This window comes from Desmodus rotundus, chromosome 7, assembly GCF_022682495.2.
Source record: "Desmodus rotundus isolate HL8 chromosome 7, HLdesRot8A.1, whole genome shotgun sequence".
NCBI classification, from domain to species: domain Eukaryota; kingdom Metazoa; phylum Chordata; class Mammalia; order Chiroptera; family Phyllostomidae; genus Desmodus; species Desmodus rotundus.
In genome coordinates this window covers 19323919-19340979 of record NC_071393.1, presented here as the reverse complement: position 1 = coordinate 19340979, position 17061 = coordinate 19323919, and the positions used below count along the sequence as shown (strand labels likewise).

Sequence of the window (17061 nt, the reverse complement as noted above, 5' to 3'; positions counted from 1 at the left end):
AGGAGGGGAGAATGGAGAGTTTAAGGGAGACAGTGTTTCAGTTTTACAGGATTAAAAGTTCTACAGGTCTGCTGTATAATAACGTGAATATACTTTACATAACTGTATACTCAAAGATAGTTAAAGGTCATGGCCAGGTAGCTGGTTAGAGAGTCATCCTGATATGCCAAGGTTGTGGGTTCAATTTCTGGCCACAGCACATACAACAAGCAACCAATGAATGCACAAGTAAGTGGAACAACAAATCGATGTTTCTCTAAAATCAATAATTTTTTTTTTAAATGGTCAAGACGTTAACTTTTACGTCATGTACATTTTACCTCAATTTAAAAATAATTTTGCCCGGCTGGTGTAGCTCAGTGGATTGAGTGCAGGCCTACGAACCAAGGAATTGCTGGTTCGATTCTCAGTCAGTGCACATGCCTGGGTTGCGGCCGGGTCCCTGGTAAGGGGGCATGTGAGAAGAAACCACACATTGATGTTTCTCTCCTTCTCTTTCTCCCTCCCTTTCACTCTGAAAATAAATAAAATCTTTCTTTAAAAAAAAACAACACACAAAAAACTCTGGGAAGTTAAATGACATGCTCTAAGCCACCCAGCTATTAGTGCCAGAACTGAGATTTTAAATAGTTTTTAAATTGATAAATGAGACATGTGTGGAACTTATTTCTTCCTTCATTCAGGTATTCAAATATTATAGGGAAGTGAATACAAATATGACAAGAAGGTGAAAACTATGAAGACAGCACAGAGCTAGCCAGCCAAATGTACTGATAGTATATTTGGCTGATCCAACAAATATATTTGCTGAGCACCTACTGGGTGAAATATGTACTAGGTGGTGGGGATACAGCAGGAAACAAAGTCCTTACTTACAAGAAGAGGAGCAGTCCTTTGATTCATCTCTAGTTAACTTCCAAGCACACAACAGCTGTTCCAAACTTTCCAAGCCTCTGATCCTTCATGCAATGCACTCTTGACAGACGCCTGATCTTACCTCCTCCTTGACTCCAAAGTTAAGGCCACCAGGCAAAAAAATCCCTCACATCCATTCAGTCTGGCATGGTTTCCACAGAATCTTTCTACAGCACCCTTACTTTCTACAACACCCTTACTTTCTTCTCTTGAGCTCAGGGGGAAGAAGGACCTACTCTATGCTTCCCAACTGTAATCTCACCACATGTACAACGGCTCCAGAGACACTAGAAGTGTATGCAATACAGCTAAAAGCCTCCTCCTTCCTTTACTGGGATTTCCTCCCATGAATATCCCTTCTTCTAACACCACCAATCTAGATGACAAGATGAAGGTCAATAAATTATAAAATAGAAACTATAAAATAAAATCAGAGATTCCATTAAGAGCATGAAAAGGCAAGTCTCAGAATGGAGAAGATATTTCCAATACATAAATCTAAAAATACACTCATGTCCAGGATCTATACATGATACCCATTACTTAATAAAAGATACCTAATAGAAAAAAAATATGCAAAATCCTTAATACTTCTGGGAAATGTAAACAAAACCCACAATGTATATATCAATTCATACCCACCAGAATAGCTAAAAATGAAGATAGAAAAATACCAAGTGCTGCAAATATGAAGCAGTCTGAACTCTACACAGGTACTGGGTGTGAATGATTTAACCACTTTGGAAAACTGTTTGGTAACATCTCCTGAAGTGGGACCTAAGCATACCATGATGCAGCCATTCTGCTCCTACATATACGGAGCGGGTAAAAGTAGATTTACAGTTGTAGTCGAAAGAAGTGATACAATAATTAGTAAGTAATAAAACAAGAATAAACTGTGTTCCATATACTCATAACTGTAAACCTACTGTTGACCACACCTGTATACGCAACAGGAATGTGCGCACACCTTCTCCAAAACACAAGCACTAGAATGTTCATGGTGGCGCCATTCATAATGGTCCAAAAGTGGGAACAATCCAAACGTGTATGAACAGCAGGGTGGATAATGTGTGGTATAGTCACACCATAAAATACTAATAGCACAGTAAGAGGGAACAATCCACAACCACACAAGCATGATGGTGAGTAAGAGAAGCCAAATACAAGAGAAGAAACATGGTTCTATTTATGTGAAGTATAAAACGAAATGAATCTGTGCTATCAGATGTCAGGGTAGAGGTTACCTCTGGAGAAAGATGACTGGGAGTACAAAGGGAGACTCTGAGGTGCTGGGGTTCTGATTGTTTATCTGGACGCTGGGTGTCTTAGTTTGCAAAAATTCATCAAGCTGTAATCTTATGATATGTACTTTTCTGTATGCATATTATATTCAATGACAGTAAAAAATAAAGAGAGGAGAGGGCCCTGGCTGGCGTGGCTCAGTGGATTGAGCGCCAGCCTGCAAACCAAAGGGTCACCAGTTTGATTCCCAGGTGGGGCACATGCCTGGGTTTCGGGCTGGGTCCCCACGTCAGGCGCGCGAGAGGCAGCCACACATTGGTGTTTCTCTCCCTCTCTCTCCACCTCCCTTCTCCTCTCTCTAAAGGTAAATAAATAAAACCTTTTAAAAAAAGAGAGAAGAGGCCAAAAAGCACATCTGTAAGGTTGTGACAATGTTCTATTTTATAATTTGTACAATAATTACATGTATTTAACATTAAACAATACATATGTTTACACGTCTGAAAACTTCAAAATAAAAGGGGCAAGAAAATGATGCTCCAATAAATGTAGAAGAAACAAATTACTAGAAAAACATAAATTATCAAAAAGAATTAGAAAATGGAAAGTCATATAACCATTTTTAAAAGAATCTGAATCAGCAGTTTAACATGTTCCCAATATAAACAAACACCAAAACGAAGCAAAACATAAAACTACCCAGGTCCAGACTGCTTTACAGGCAAGTTCTACCAAACTTTCAAAGAATTAATCATTCTAATTTTACAGAACTACAAACAGGAGAGAAAAAGAAGAAACACTTCCCAACTAATTTTATAACAGTGGTCTAATTTTGATACCAAAACCGGAGAACACGATGAAGAAAGAATTACAGGCCAATTTCATTTAAAGATTTCATTTATTTTTTCAAGAAAGAGGGAAGAGAAGGAGAGAAACATCAATCGGTTACCATTCAGACACCCCCAACTGGGAACCTGGCCCACAACCCAGTCAAGTGCCCTGACCAGGAATCACCCAGCAACCTTTCGATTCGCAGGCTGGCACTCAATCCACTGAGCCATATCAGCCAGGGCCAGGCTAATTTCACTAATAAACATGATGATAAAACCCTGATTAGTTAGTAGCAAACCAAATTATGACAGTTTTATCACTTTGCATTATTTCCAGCAATATGTAATGATAACACATCATGACTAAGCTGGGCTTAATCGAGGAATGAAAAACTGCTTCAGTATTAGAAAAATTTATTATTATACAGCTGTAATTTAAAATTTGTAACAGATTAAAGGAGAAAAAGCACAAAAAGTCTACAGATGTGGTAAAAAAGCAGTTGTGGAAATTCAACAATCATTTAGGATAAAAAGAAAAACAAAATTGTCTAACCTAAAAATAAAAGGCCCTTTAAAAGAAGTGAAAGGCAACAAGCATTTATGAGATCAATAAGAACAGCTATTCCGAGGCATAGATTCAGGCAGTAGCCCAAATAGTGTTCCAATTAGGAGACAAAAGCAATGGTTATTTATGAGAAAGGGAAGGGAAACAATTACATCAATAGAAGGCATTTCTATGGTGCTGATAATGCAGTGATGCTAACTCTAAACATTTGTTTTTAATTTTCAGTCTGCAAAGTCATCCATCCTTCCACGAGTCATAATATCTACTTTCTTCTTATCGTTGCAAATAGTTTTCTTTCAGGGTAGAAGGTTGCTTTAGTCCCAGTCCAAAGGTTATTTTGACCTGTTTTAACATTCCAAAGATTTGAGGCATAAAACGCAAGGCAATTCCTCTGGCATGGCAGCTCCGGCTCCATTTTAAAGTGGCTCCTTTTTTTTTTTTTTGTGACAACTCTGAAAAAACTTGAAAAAGAAAACCTAATAAGGAAAACTACATTAAAACTGACAGCCCCTCCATTCAATTAGAGCTTTTCTTTTAACGAGTCAGTGATGCTCACTATCACCACTGCTCTTAAGATAGAAGAAATCTAAGTAATGCAAAGAAATAAAATTGTCAAAATTTTCAGATGATATGCTTGTGCAAAAAGAATTTAAACACAAAATAATGGAATAAGACTTTAGCTAGATTGTGGGACATAAAAATCAATAAAACTCTAATGCATTTCCATAAACCAGCTACAAACAGATTCAAATTACAACAGCAAAAACAAATGTAAGGCACTAAGGAATAATTTACCAAAAGGTGTACAAGAATAATAGCACAAAACTGGACTGGCAAAACTACTTAGGAAACAACAAGGCACTACCTAGTGAACATGCACGTGTGTCCTACCACCCAGCAACTCTATTTCTAGGGATGTGTCTAAACAAACTCTTGTATTATCAGGAGAGATGTCGAAGTGATTCTCAGAATCACTGTAATAACAAGAAACAATACAATGTCCATTAATACTAGAATGGATAAATTGTGTTATACTTATACATGGTATTTATAAAGCAGTGAAAATGTATAACTATACTCAAAAAAATGAGTAAAAAAGTTGAAGAATAAGTTACAGTATGATTCCACTTACATAAAATTCAAAACCAGGGAACATTAAGTACTACACTGTTTAAGAATCATCACATGTAAGGATAATAACACATGAAGATGCTCAATGGGTAATACGCTCTCAAAGAAACAGTAGGTGGTGGTTGTGGAGAATCACCTGGAGGGGAAAGAGAATGTCAGCAGAGATCAGACAGAAACCAAAACGGAAGGAAACATAAAAAAGCACCAGGCCAATGGTGTCACAGGGAAATTCTATCACTTAAAGACAGGGTAGTCCCAGTGCTATCTCAGAACACAGAAGAAGAAAATTTCCAAATTCACTTTATGAAGTGTAACAGTAAACCCCAAACCTGACAAAGGTTACAGAGAAAAAATATACTACGAACTAACATCACTTGTGTATATCAACACAAACCCTTCAAACAGAATCCAACGGCACATTATAAAAAAGAATACAACATAACCAAGCAGAATTTATTCCAAGAATGTAAAGGAAGTTCAATGTAAGGAAATCCATTAATATGACCCTCCTATTAATAATGATAAAGAGATAAAAATCATACAATCACCTCCATGGAGGCAGAAAATACATTTGACAAAATTCACTCTTTTATGTTAAAACAACCAAAGTAGGAAGTGATGGATACTTCCTTGAGTAAATAAAATACACTTCAGCCCAATGCTAGCTAGAATCTAGCATTTTCCAACTTACAGGTAAGCATTACATTCTAAGGCACTAGACAAACATTTACCAGTTCTTTTTAAAAAAAAATGTTTAATTTACTTATTTCTAGAGAGAAGGGAGGGGAGGGAGAGAAACATCAACGTGAGAAACATTCACTGGTTGCCTCCTCACACACCTCCAGCCAGGGACCTGGGCCACCACCCAGGGATGTGCCCCGACTGGGAATCAAACTGATGACCCTTTGGTTCACAGGCTGGCGCTCAATCCACTGAGGCATTCAATCCACTAAGCCACACCAGCCAGGGCCATTTACCAGTTCCTAAATGGCACATTTGGCCTGCTGGGATAAGCATTTTTTTTAAAAAAATTTAATCTAATTTTTTTAAATCCTCACCTGAGGACATGCTTATTGATTTTAGAGAGAAGGGAAGGGAGGGGGAGAGGGAGAGAAACATCCACATGAGAAACATCAATCGGTTGCCTCCCATATAGCCCCCAACTGGGGACCAAGTCATGTGCCCTGGCAGGGAATCGAACCCAAGACCTTTTGGGTTTACAGGATGATACTCTGACCAACTGAGCCACACGGGCCAGGGCAACCAAAAGCAATCTTAAAGTCTCTAAAAACTTTGGCCTTCTTATGACTATTTCTGTCTTACACTTCCTTGGCAGCAGGAAATACGTGTAAATGGCTCTCCCTAGCAGTTGTATCAGGGTGGGCAGATAATCACAAATGTCTTTTCTTTCTGTCTCCCTTTGGACTAAAGAAAGAATTCACAACACCCCTAAAGAATATCACTTTTATTATCACTTGAATAGTAAGGGATCAGAGTGGCCCTGAAAGGATTCTTCAAAACATTAACAAAACATGACAGGCAGAATGGCTCAATAAGGAGATGAGGGTTCCTGGTAACAGTCTTAGATTAATCTAGCATTACTATTCACTGGTTTTTCAGTGGTCTGAAAGGTAACATCAAGTATTTTTATACACCTATATTGTCCTGCAGTAAAAATTAACTTATGGGAAAAGATTATACTGATTCTCAAAAAAAGAGAAAAAAAGGCATCTGCTTCAACCATGGAAACAAAGATGATTTAATGGGGAAATATAGGTTTATTTGAGGATAGATTCAGCATTGCTAGATTGAAAATAGGAAGAAATTTTTCCAATAAGCCCTCAAACTAAACATTTTCACATTTCTATTAAAGCAATAAGTAACAGTATCCTGAACTTAGTTACTGACTCAAGACATATTTTTGTGACCAAGGTAAACTCTGTAGGTTTTACTTTCTGCTGTGTAAGCCTGACCTGTGTTCAGTGGCAATTCAGATATTAATTGGGTAAATATATTGTTTATTTTCTTTAGCTGTGCAGCTAAAACTATTTCTTCTATAAATAAGACTGTACCAAGTTATTTTTTTCAGAATTACTTTTAATCAGTTCTATTTTAAAACAGGTTTTGTAATTTATTAATTTTAGAGAGAGGGAGGGACGGAGGGAGGGGGAAGGAGAGAAAGAGAGAGAAACATCGATTTGCTGTTCCACTTATTCACGCATTCACTCATTGATTCTTGCATGTGCCCTGACTGGGAATCAAACCAGCGACCCTTTGGTTCACAGGCCAGCGCTCAATCCATTGAGCCACACCAGCCAGGGCCATTTTAACTTTCTTCATACCACTTACCAGCAAGCGAAACACTGAGTACCTGTGACAGTTTCTCTTCACTGAAAAATGAGCCTCCTTAGGGCAGGCACCATGTTTGTTCACCTCTCTACTCTCAATGCCTGAAACAGTAGCCGGTACATAAGGTATTTATATTTGTTCAATAAATTAATCTAGTTTTATTACGGTTAAAAGTAAAATTATCTTACCATCCCCACCCCCTCTAAAACACACACACATCACTTATGACCCAGCAACTTCACTCCCAAGTATCCAAGAGAAATGAAAACATTATGTCCACAAAAGAACTTACAAATGAATGTTCATAGCAGCACCATTAATAATAGAGAAGAAACTGGAAACATTCCAAATGCCCATAATCTGGTATAGCCATCCAAATTAATCACTACTTGATGACAAAAAGATACAAGCTACTAACCCTAGCAACGACACAGATGAACCTCAAAACACTTTAAGTGAAGAAAACACCAGATTAAAAAAAAAAACAAACAAAAAAAACCCAACCACCTGTATCTTGCATGATTCCATTTTCATGAAATTTCTAGAACTGGCAAAACAGAGAGCAGATCAGGGATGCCTGGGGGTGGGAGTGGGAGTGACTACAAATGACAAGAGGAAACTTTTTGGAATGATGGAAACATTCTAAAACTGGATTGTGGTGATGGTTGCACAATTATGTAAATTTACTAAAAATATTATTGAACCAAACATTTAAAATTTTATAAATTTTATAGTATGTCCATATAGCTGTTTTAAAATAAAAGGTAGAAAGCCACAGACAACCTCACTTTGCTTGCTGTTTGGTTAATTTTTTAAAAAATCAGTCTAGTATAAAGGGGTTAATGAGGCTTCACCCTATAAGGGGAACGAGCATTTAAAAATAATTTGTTAATCCAAATTAAGGTCCAAACTGCAAATTGTAGGACCCTGAAATTGGCAGGAGCTGCTGTCTTCATATTCTCTCTATCTGCCTGGCACAGAAGATGCTCTCTGACTGTTAGATCGAAGAATGAAAGTGAGCTGCCCAAGGTCACACAACCGGAACTCTACACACAACCTGTGTGACCCAAAGTCTATTATTTTTATTCCTGCACGTTCTACTTTACACTCCAAGAGGATATTCTGAGAGACTGAGGACCAGGTCTTGCCAAGCCCATTTACTTCAAGGGAGTAACAACAGAGCGTTAACCAGAGGTTGTGTGGTCCGTACTTCACCTACATGTCTCACTGAATCCTCACAACACTGAGGTGTGTATCACTATCGCCTTACTACAGGTGAGGAAAACAAGGTTCGAGTCACATATATACAGTCAAAGCCCATGCTTACACCCACTCCACTACACAGATTCCAAGAAAGAAGACAGAACTCCGGGGTAAGGACTGTGGCCAGGCTTCAGAATGCTGGTGTCAGTCAATCTAGTCAAGAAGTCACTCGCTGGGTGGTGACGTCTTAAGCACTTATTGTTAGGTTGCATAACTCATATATATATGTCTCTCTCTATATATATCACGTTATATATGTATATACATATAAAATAAAATTTAAAGATGCCACCCCCATGTTGCCAGAGACAGGAAGGCAGAAGAGCCCTAAAAGCAGCCGAAAGCCCTCCTCCTGCCTTAATTACTCACTCTCTTCTCCACTTCCCTACAGGTTCCAACGGCAGGGAATGGCTCCAGGCTGGAGAAAAGCAGGGGAAGCAGCACCAAGAACTTTAACCTGTCAAGCCAGTAATCAACAGGAGACATCTTCTGAACCACCCAACCTCCATGGCTCATGCCTCAGAAATGTCCAGTCTTATCAAATGACCCTACTCTGGGCCTCAGTTGACTGGAAGTGGACACTATCCCAAGCTGGATCAGACTCTCTCCCCCTAGGCATCGGATTCAGAAAACTAAAAACATACTATGGGAAGCTTAGGTCAGCTCTCTTATGATAAGTACATGGAGAAGTAGCAAAAAACCAACCAACAAAAACCAACAAACAAAACCCACCAGTTGTGCAGAGATACAGGGTACAGGAAGATTTTGTAAATGTAAAGAGAAAGAGGGGTACGTGCCTTGATCTATTTTCTAGTTCCTGGTTGCATCTTACCTGAAGCTTTAACTACACTTCCTTTTCCTTCAGTACCATGAGAAAGACCCCTGGATCTTCATCACACTCAATATCTACAAGGTAGTGCCTGAAACACTCCAGCATTTCCAGGTCCCAGCTTAAAACAACTTCCTCCAGGAAATCCTCCCAGACTATTCCTCAAACTACCTTAGTCTACCTTCTACATTCTCCGGTAGCACTCTCTGTACCTCATCACAGTCAGTAAATGTTACTGTTTTCCTGTTGGACTGTAAGTACCAGAGTAAAACCCACTTGCGTTCGCCACTTTGATCCTACCACCTAGCACATAAATCAGGTACATGCTTAATGATGTTAGTAAATGAATGAAAATAAAAAAACTAGTAGAGGCAAGTAGGAAGAGTGAGAAGAAATCAACACTACCCTCCTGATAAAAAACTAAGTTGCTTTGATTTAACAGCCCTTCCAGTTATCCAGTTTTTCCTTCTTCCCCCTCAACAGGCTCAAGTCAACTATGACGATCATCATTTTATAATTTGGTGCCAATGGAGGAACAAAGGCTGTATGTAGGAAGCATGTTTCCAGATAATTTGGTATAACAGAGAAAAACCTATACTAGCTAAAGAAAAAAAGTTACACATTTGAGGACCTAAACAAATTTCAGTTCTGCTATGTATTTATCGGCTATGGATCTTGGACAAGTTACTAAAGACCTGGTTTCCTTACCTGTAAAGTGAAAAAAATACCTGAAAGATGAGGATGAAAATGAATTTCACACCATGACACCTAAAGCAAGGCAGGCCTGTGACAAATGATTGTTGGTCACAGAATATCTCACGTAGACCCCCACCTTTCCACACCACTCCCTAGATCCTATGGGCCATAGAGTTAGAACCCAGAGCCTGCCCTACATAGGAACCCTCAGGCACCCTATATTCCTGCCATCCCAAACAACTTGTGGTTTTCCTTCCCTGGTGTGCTGTTGTCAAACTTCTAGGCCTTTGCATGTACATTTCCTCTACCTAGAATGCACTTCTCAAAGCAAACTCCTAGTAATAATACATCAACACCCAGCTCAAGTCTGTGAAGCCATATGAAGACAGCCCCATGCCACACAGGCCGTCTTTTTCTGTCACAGAACTTCACACATTCCTTCTTTATGGCTTCTGTGTACCTTCTGGTATAGTCTGTGTTACTGCCCAACTCCGCCCCACGGTCTGGAGTACGAGCTACTAAAGGGCAGGGACCGTGTGAATCCTGGCACATAAAAAGGTACTCGATAAATGTTTTGAGTGAATGACCTTGCATGAAAGGTTTTTAAAAAGACTAAAATGCGATACAAGCAAAAGCAGACAATAGCTATACTGTTATTGAAAGCGTGTATCTTTGCAACTCTGATCTTTGGTTGAGTGTCACTTAGGTACCTGAAGGACTGCAATGATGTATCAGTTCCTAACTGGGTGTCCTTGGGCAAGTTAACCTTTCAGTGTCCCATTTCCTCACTTACAAAGTAACCACCTTTGCAGTGTGGTTATGAGGATTAACTGATTAACTAATGTATATTTAAAAAAACAAAACAACAGCCCTGACCTGTGTGGCTCAGTGGCTGGGCGCCACCCCACAAAGTGAAAGGTCACCAGTTCCATTCACGGTCAGGACACGTGCCTGGGTTGTGGATCCGGTCTCTGGTCAAGAGGCAACGAATCAGTGTTTCTCTCTCACATCGATGTTTCCCTCTCTTTCTCCCTCCCTTCCCTCTCTCTAAAAATAAACAAAATCTTAAAAAAAAAAAAAAACCCAAACCAACAACAACAGAAAGTGCTGACTAAATGGTAGTTCTACTACTTTGTCATAATCACAAAAACCTTACTGGAAGAGGATATTGTATTAGACTGGCCAAAAAGTCCGTTTAGTTTTTCCCATAAAATAAAAGACACATTTTTCATTTTCACCAATAACTTTACTGATTTGGACATTTTGAGTATGTTGGCTATTTCCCTTTATTGGCGTCTAGTGGGTAGAGGCTAGGGGTACTGCTAAACATCTTCCAATGCGTAAGATAGCCCCAAAGCAAAGAATTATTTGGCCAAAATGTCAATAGTACCAAGAAACTTCACAAACCACTTTTGACTCATTAAATCAGCCACAGCACCTTCTCCATACACTGCACAAATCTTTTTTCGTGTTCCACTTGCCTTTTTACGTTTCTTTAAATAATAAAGCATACTACGCTGAAAATGTTGCCTATCTTCCATCTTCAATATTAAAATGGCTGCACAAAAAAATCACCAATTTTAGTAAGTTTTTTTTAAATGCACACTGATAGCCCTGGCTGGTGTGGCTCAGTCCTGGGTGGACTGTAAAGCAAAGAGTCACTTGTTCAATTCCCAGTTAGGGCACATGCCTGGGTTGCAGGCCTGGTCCCCAGTAGGGGGCACAAGAGAGGCAACCACACATTGATGTTTCTCTCCCTTGCTTTCTCCCTCCCTTCCCCCCTCTTTAAAAATAAATAAATAAACTCTTTTTAAAAATAAATAAATAAATGCACACTGATATAAAAACTGTCACAACACAATCTAACAAAATTGTTTTGAACGATGTTAAAGACAACCAAGCACAACTAAGCACCATACGGAAAAAAATGTAACAACTTTTTGGCCAACCCAATACCATCAGGAATGTGACCACAATGAAATTCTGGTTGGAACCGTCTGTTTTTGAGGGGAGAGGTGAAAGTCAACAAATCCAACAGCTTTGTCCTCAGGCTGCTTTGTTTGTCCTATATGCGTATCCAATACCAATCCCCGTGACCCCGATCTTCCTTGGCTCCTTTGATAACAGGCACTCAGGGTTCTCTGGTCTCTCTGACCACACTTCCTCTGTCCTCTCCTGTAACTTGCCCTCAGGCTCCATTCTCACATTTTTCTTCATCTTGTCCACTCTCAAGGCTTGTTAGTCTCTCCATGGAGATGACCCTATAACCTCTCAGTCATATTCAGAAAGTGTTTCAAATTTAACTTACCCAAAGTAGGTCTTTCTTATCTTAATTAGATGGTCAAAAATACAGCTTCAATTTTTCTTCTCATATCCTTTCTTTTTTTCCTGATTCTCATACATCTTACCAGTCCTCAGGTTCCTCCTCTTTTGCCTACCTCCTCTTAAAGTGTTTACTGGAGTTACCTCCTCAGTCTTTCTATTCTACCTCACTGGCTCTTAACCTTTCAGGGATAATGGACCCCTCTGAAAATCTACTGAATGCTACGGATTGTTTACTAGACAGATGAACATACCCAACATCTGCACGCAATTTCACCTAACCGATGACCTCAAGTAAGAATCTGTGCCCATCCACACAAGACTAAATTTTATACAAATTTTCATCTTCAGGTTCTGCTTCCCTGTTACAAATTTCAAGATGCCTTATGGATATCGCCTAAATAGCCAACAGGCACCACAAACTTAACCCAAACCACAGCTCATTATTTCTTAACAAACCTGCTCTACCTATGCTATTCCTTCTGGGATAATAGCACCACCATCCCGCGCCCCTCTGGCCCCCAACTCCCAGGCTCGAAGGGGTGGAATTAACAACTATGCCCAAACTCAGTTAATCACCATTTGTCTTAGAAATCCCTCTCAAATCCAAATCCCACCTCTCTCAGACTCTTAAAGATCTCATCATCATGTGTTTCTTCCCATACTTGCCATGATTAAGTCTTTCTACCACTCTTCTAAAAAGAGCCCGTTACTCTTTCAATTTTTATAAGATCGCTCATCTCCATCTTGGAAGGATCGCTATCTTCCAAGGCATTACACTATTTCACCTCTAGATAGTTACAATACCCTAACTGATTCCCCCACCTCAGTTTTTTTCTTATTATTTCCACCACTGTTCATTTTCCTCTGAAATTGACGATGTGACTGACCCTTTTCAAAAACACTGATGCTTCTCCATTGCTTAAATATACAAACTCAGTTTTGCCTTTGGAGTCCTCTACAATTTGCCACCTTAGTAGTCATCCAGGATTAGATTCCACTGCTCACACGGTTGCTTGTGCCTATTATCTATCAAAACCACACCCACTCTTAAAGGCCCAATTCAAACTCCATTCACTCTTCATCTTTGTATTCTCCACATAACGATTAGGAAAGAGCTCTGCACAGAAAAGGTAAAATTCCTAAAAAACTGATTCAGGAAATTTTTTTTTTTTTTTTAAATTTATTTATTGTTATTTAATTGCTTGAAAATCCTTAAAACTTTCTGGAACCATTACTTTAAAAAAAAAAAATCGCTATTTAAGTATTAACATTTCAATCAAGAAGCCCTCCATAACCTCAGCACTGTTAATCAACACCTATTAAATGCTAATAATGTGCAACACAGATTAAAGTCTTACTAGTGTCTATCATCAACCTAAAGGTAAAAAGCTACAATCTGGACGCAGGATTTTAATTCAATTTTATTCATATTTGTATTTTACTTAGCAAAGGAAAATTACAGAAATAGGACTTGGCATTTCACCTGATAGAGACTTAGAAGTCTCTACAGCAGTGAGAGAAATAGTTAATAGACCTAAGTGATTTTCAGACTAGTAAAAATCTGATTAGATTGGGGGGCAGGGCAGGGAGAATAACCCTTTCAATTAAAATGTCCTGAACTTAGGCCTGGCCACAGAGGTCAGTCGGTTACAGTACTGTTCTGATACACCAAGGTTGAAGGTTCAATCCCCAGTTAGGGAACATTCAAGAATCAACCAGTGAATGCATAAATAAGTGAAACAACAAATCGATGTTTCTCTCCCCTTTCCTTTCTCTTTAAAAAAAAAAAAAAAGTTCTAAAGATTTTTTTTCAGCCCTTATTTTAGAAACTGATTTTTTAAAAAGGGGCCAAAAGGCATGATGGGCAGTTCTGAGCCTCTCATAACGAGACGTTTAGTGGCATACTTACCAGCAGGTGCAACAGCAATCAGATCTACGACAGAGAAGTGATGCTGCAGGCAGTACTTTGTTACTTTCTAGTGCCTTATTTCTTGTACGCCTGACCTAATTTAATTTCCCTTTTGGCTCCTAAGCCTCTGAGTTCATGTCAATTTCCACAGTTGTATACTGTGAAGAATTTTGCTCCTGAAGAGAATGAGAATATTCAATATTGAATTAAAACTTTTTTTTTTAATATAAGAATTTTAGCCCTGGCTGGTATGGCTCAGTGGATTGAGTGCTGGCCTGCAAACCAGAGGGTCGCTGGTTCGGTTCCCCGCCAGGGCACATGCCTGGGTTGTGGGCCAGGTCCCCACTTGAGGATGTGCGGGAGGCAACCACACACTGATGTTTCTCTCCCTCTCTTTCTCCCTCCCATCCCCTCTCTCTAAAGATAAACAAATAAAAAATAAAAATAAAAAAGTTAACATTTATTTTTAAAAAAGAATTTTAGCCCTGGCTGGTAAGGCTCAGTAGATTGAGTGCTGGCCTGTGGACCAAAGAGTCACTGGTTCTACTTAACTAATCTGTCTAGCTAACATACTTGGTAAAACATGCCCTCTGTGACATTTCTAAAATTATGATCATTCAAATGTGAATGAAATAGAGTTGCTTATAATAGTAAAATATGCTAAAATTCTAAAATTATTAGTAATACTACTTAAGGATACCAGGGTACAATGGGAAGAGCTGCAACATTTGAAACAGGATCTCAGTCTATAATTTCAAGTCTGATTCTTTGGTTGTACGACCTTAAGAACTGGCTTCACATGGAAATACTTTCTCACCTGAAAGAGGAATATTACCACCTTTCCCTCCTTTGAGGTGGCTGTTCCAATAAAATGATGTCTGGTACGTGCCATGAAATGTTCAATAAACATTAGCTTGCTTCCTTTCTTCAACACAACACACAGTCACAAGAAGTCTTAGGTGACAGGGAGTCTACACTTCCACAAGCCTTCATCAGCATAAAACACCACAGTTAGTTGGTTCTATCAAAAACAACACCGTCACCCTTATTCCACCCTTTCTGAGGGATCTGGATTAAGATGAGGGAGCCTGCATATGACTCTGCAAGAACTCCATTAAGGCTGCATGTATATTTGCCATTAAAACGTTACCAGTAAAAGTCCACGGTAATTGTGCTATAACGTGGGGATGCGTTTATGCTGGTAAGAAAGCTCACTTGGGGGTAAAGAAAAAGAGTCATATTAGGCCCAACTCCAAATGACTCTTTAATAAGTCAAGAGAGCGATGCTGACTTATTTTTCCCGAAACGACAACAGTAGGATATTAAAATCCATTTAAAAACTTCAACATTGAAATATTCCACAACCAACCCTGGTGCCACTAATGCTTTTTAGAAAGCATGCGCAGGAGAGCACCATTAGCACCACTGAAGATATTTAATGAAAGCCGTTCACAGAAAACACAGGCAAACAAGAAAACAGATTATCATTTCGATGTTCTGCACACAAGGCGAGGCAAACAGACGAGCATCTGGCGGAATTTCCGGCTTTACAATCGGGATGTCAAAAAGAAGACCACTAGGTTGGCAAACTGGAAGTTTGGGGTTGGGTCCCGTTCCCTTCCTGAGATCCTGGATCTAAAATCCGCGATTGCAACAGAGTTCGTAGGAGCCGAGGTCCTGGCCTCCGCCCCCCGGCGCCCTTCTCAGAGCCGAGCGAGGGCCGGCTGGCGAACCGCCGCGAGCAACACTCAAACCTCCACTGACCCCAAGGCACCGCCCGAAGCCCCAGGGCGCGGACCGCGACGCAGCTCGGGGTCGGGGGCGCGGTGGCGCGGGAGGCCCAGGCGCGGACGAGGCCGCAGCCGCGTCCGCTGCGGCCCCGAGTGGTGGTGTGGGCGGATGTGGACACTCACCACACCATGCCGTAGGCGCCCTCGCCAATGTAAGAGAGGTTGGTGTAGCGCGGCCCCACGTCGAACACCTGCCCGCGGACCATCTCCGGGCCCGCGCCCGCCGCCGCCGCCGCCGCCATGTTGGCTGCCGGGCCGCTGCCGCCTCCGCCTCCGCCGCGCTGGGCTTGACGCTCCGCGGCCGTCCCTCGGCCCACGCCGCGCCTCCCGAAGGGACCGCGCCGCCGCCGGTGCAGCCGCCGCCGCCGACCGAGAAGGAGCAGAGGGGGCTCGCTCAGGAATGCTGCAGAGACCAAGGGCTGCTCGGACCGACTGCCTGCCTGCCTGCCTGACTGACGGGCGGGCCGGCGGGCGGAGGGAGGGGCGCACGCTGAGGAGGGCGATTGGGCGGGGCCAAGAAACGTGCTTGCGGATTGGTTCTCCGCGACTTTGGGGCGTGGCCATGTTGGTCGGCGGAAGCGGAGAACTCTGGGCGGAGCTGGGCCGCTGGGGCGGCACCGGCACCGCCCTACATGGTCACGTGTGTTGGCGGCGGAGTCTGCTCGAGGGTGGCTGTTGAGACGCGGGAGGTCTCCTAGGCGTCGGGAAAGAACCGCCAGGACTGATGCCGAGGGACGGCCGGGGGCAGGGAAGTTCCCGGAGTGTGGTCATGACTGAGCCAGAGAGCGAGCCGGTACAGCGCGTGAGGGACGGCGAAGCTCCGCACAGGAGCTGCGGACCTGGGGCAGGTCTGGAGAGCCTGTGGCTCACCACACAAACTTAAGAGCTCCTGACAGCAGAGCTAAAACCAAAAGGCCTGACCGTGACCGAGAAAAACATTTACATACTGAGAAAGTGTGAAACACAAAAGGTGGGGGGGATCCTCCAATCAGACAGAGGTTCAACAAGTGTGTTGAGCACCTACCAAGTTCCTGGACATACACCTCCTAGAAGTTGCTTTATACAGGGAGGAGATGGACAAATCAATATGTGTAATGCTCAAGTTGTGATAAGTACCTCGAAGAAATATAAAGCTGAGTAAAAGGTTAGGGAGTACAGTAAGCCCCCAACATTTCGGAAAGTCTCTGGGCCCTCAAGTGAAAGGGGTATAAGGA

At 41.2% G+C, this 17061-nt stretch overlaps 1 protein-coding gene across 1 annotated transcript in view; it reads right to left on the bottom strand.

Moving 5' to 3' along the window:
- Window positions 1–16326, bottom strand: part of MAPK1 (mitogen-activated protein kinase 1) — a 75458-nt gene extending 59132 nt beyond the window's left edge. Inside the window, exon 1 of the mRNA XM_053927713.1 lies at window positions 15971–16326. Within this exon, the coding sequence (XP_053783688.1) occupies window positions 15971–16089 (119 nt within the window). The 5' untranslated portion in view covers window positions 16090–16326. The remainder of the gene's footprint in view (window positions 1–15970) is intronic.
- Between the last annotated feature and the right edge of the window lie 735 nt (window positions 16327–17061).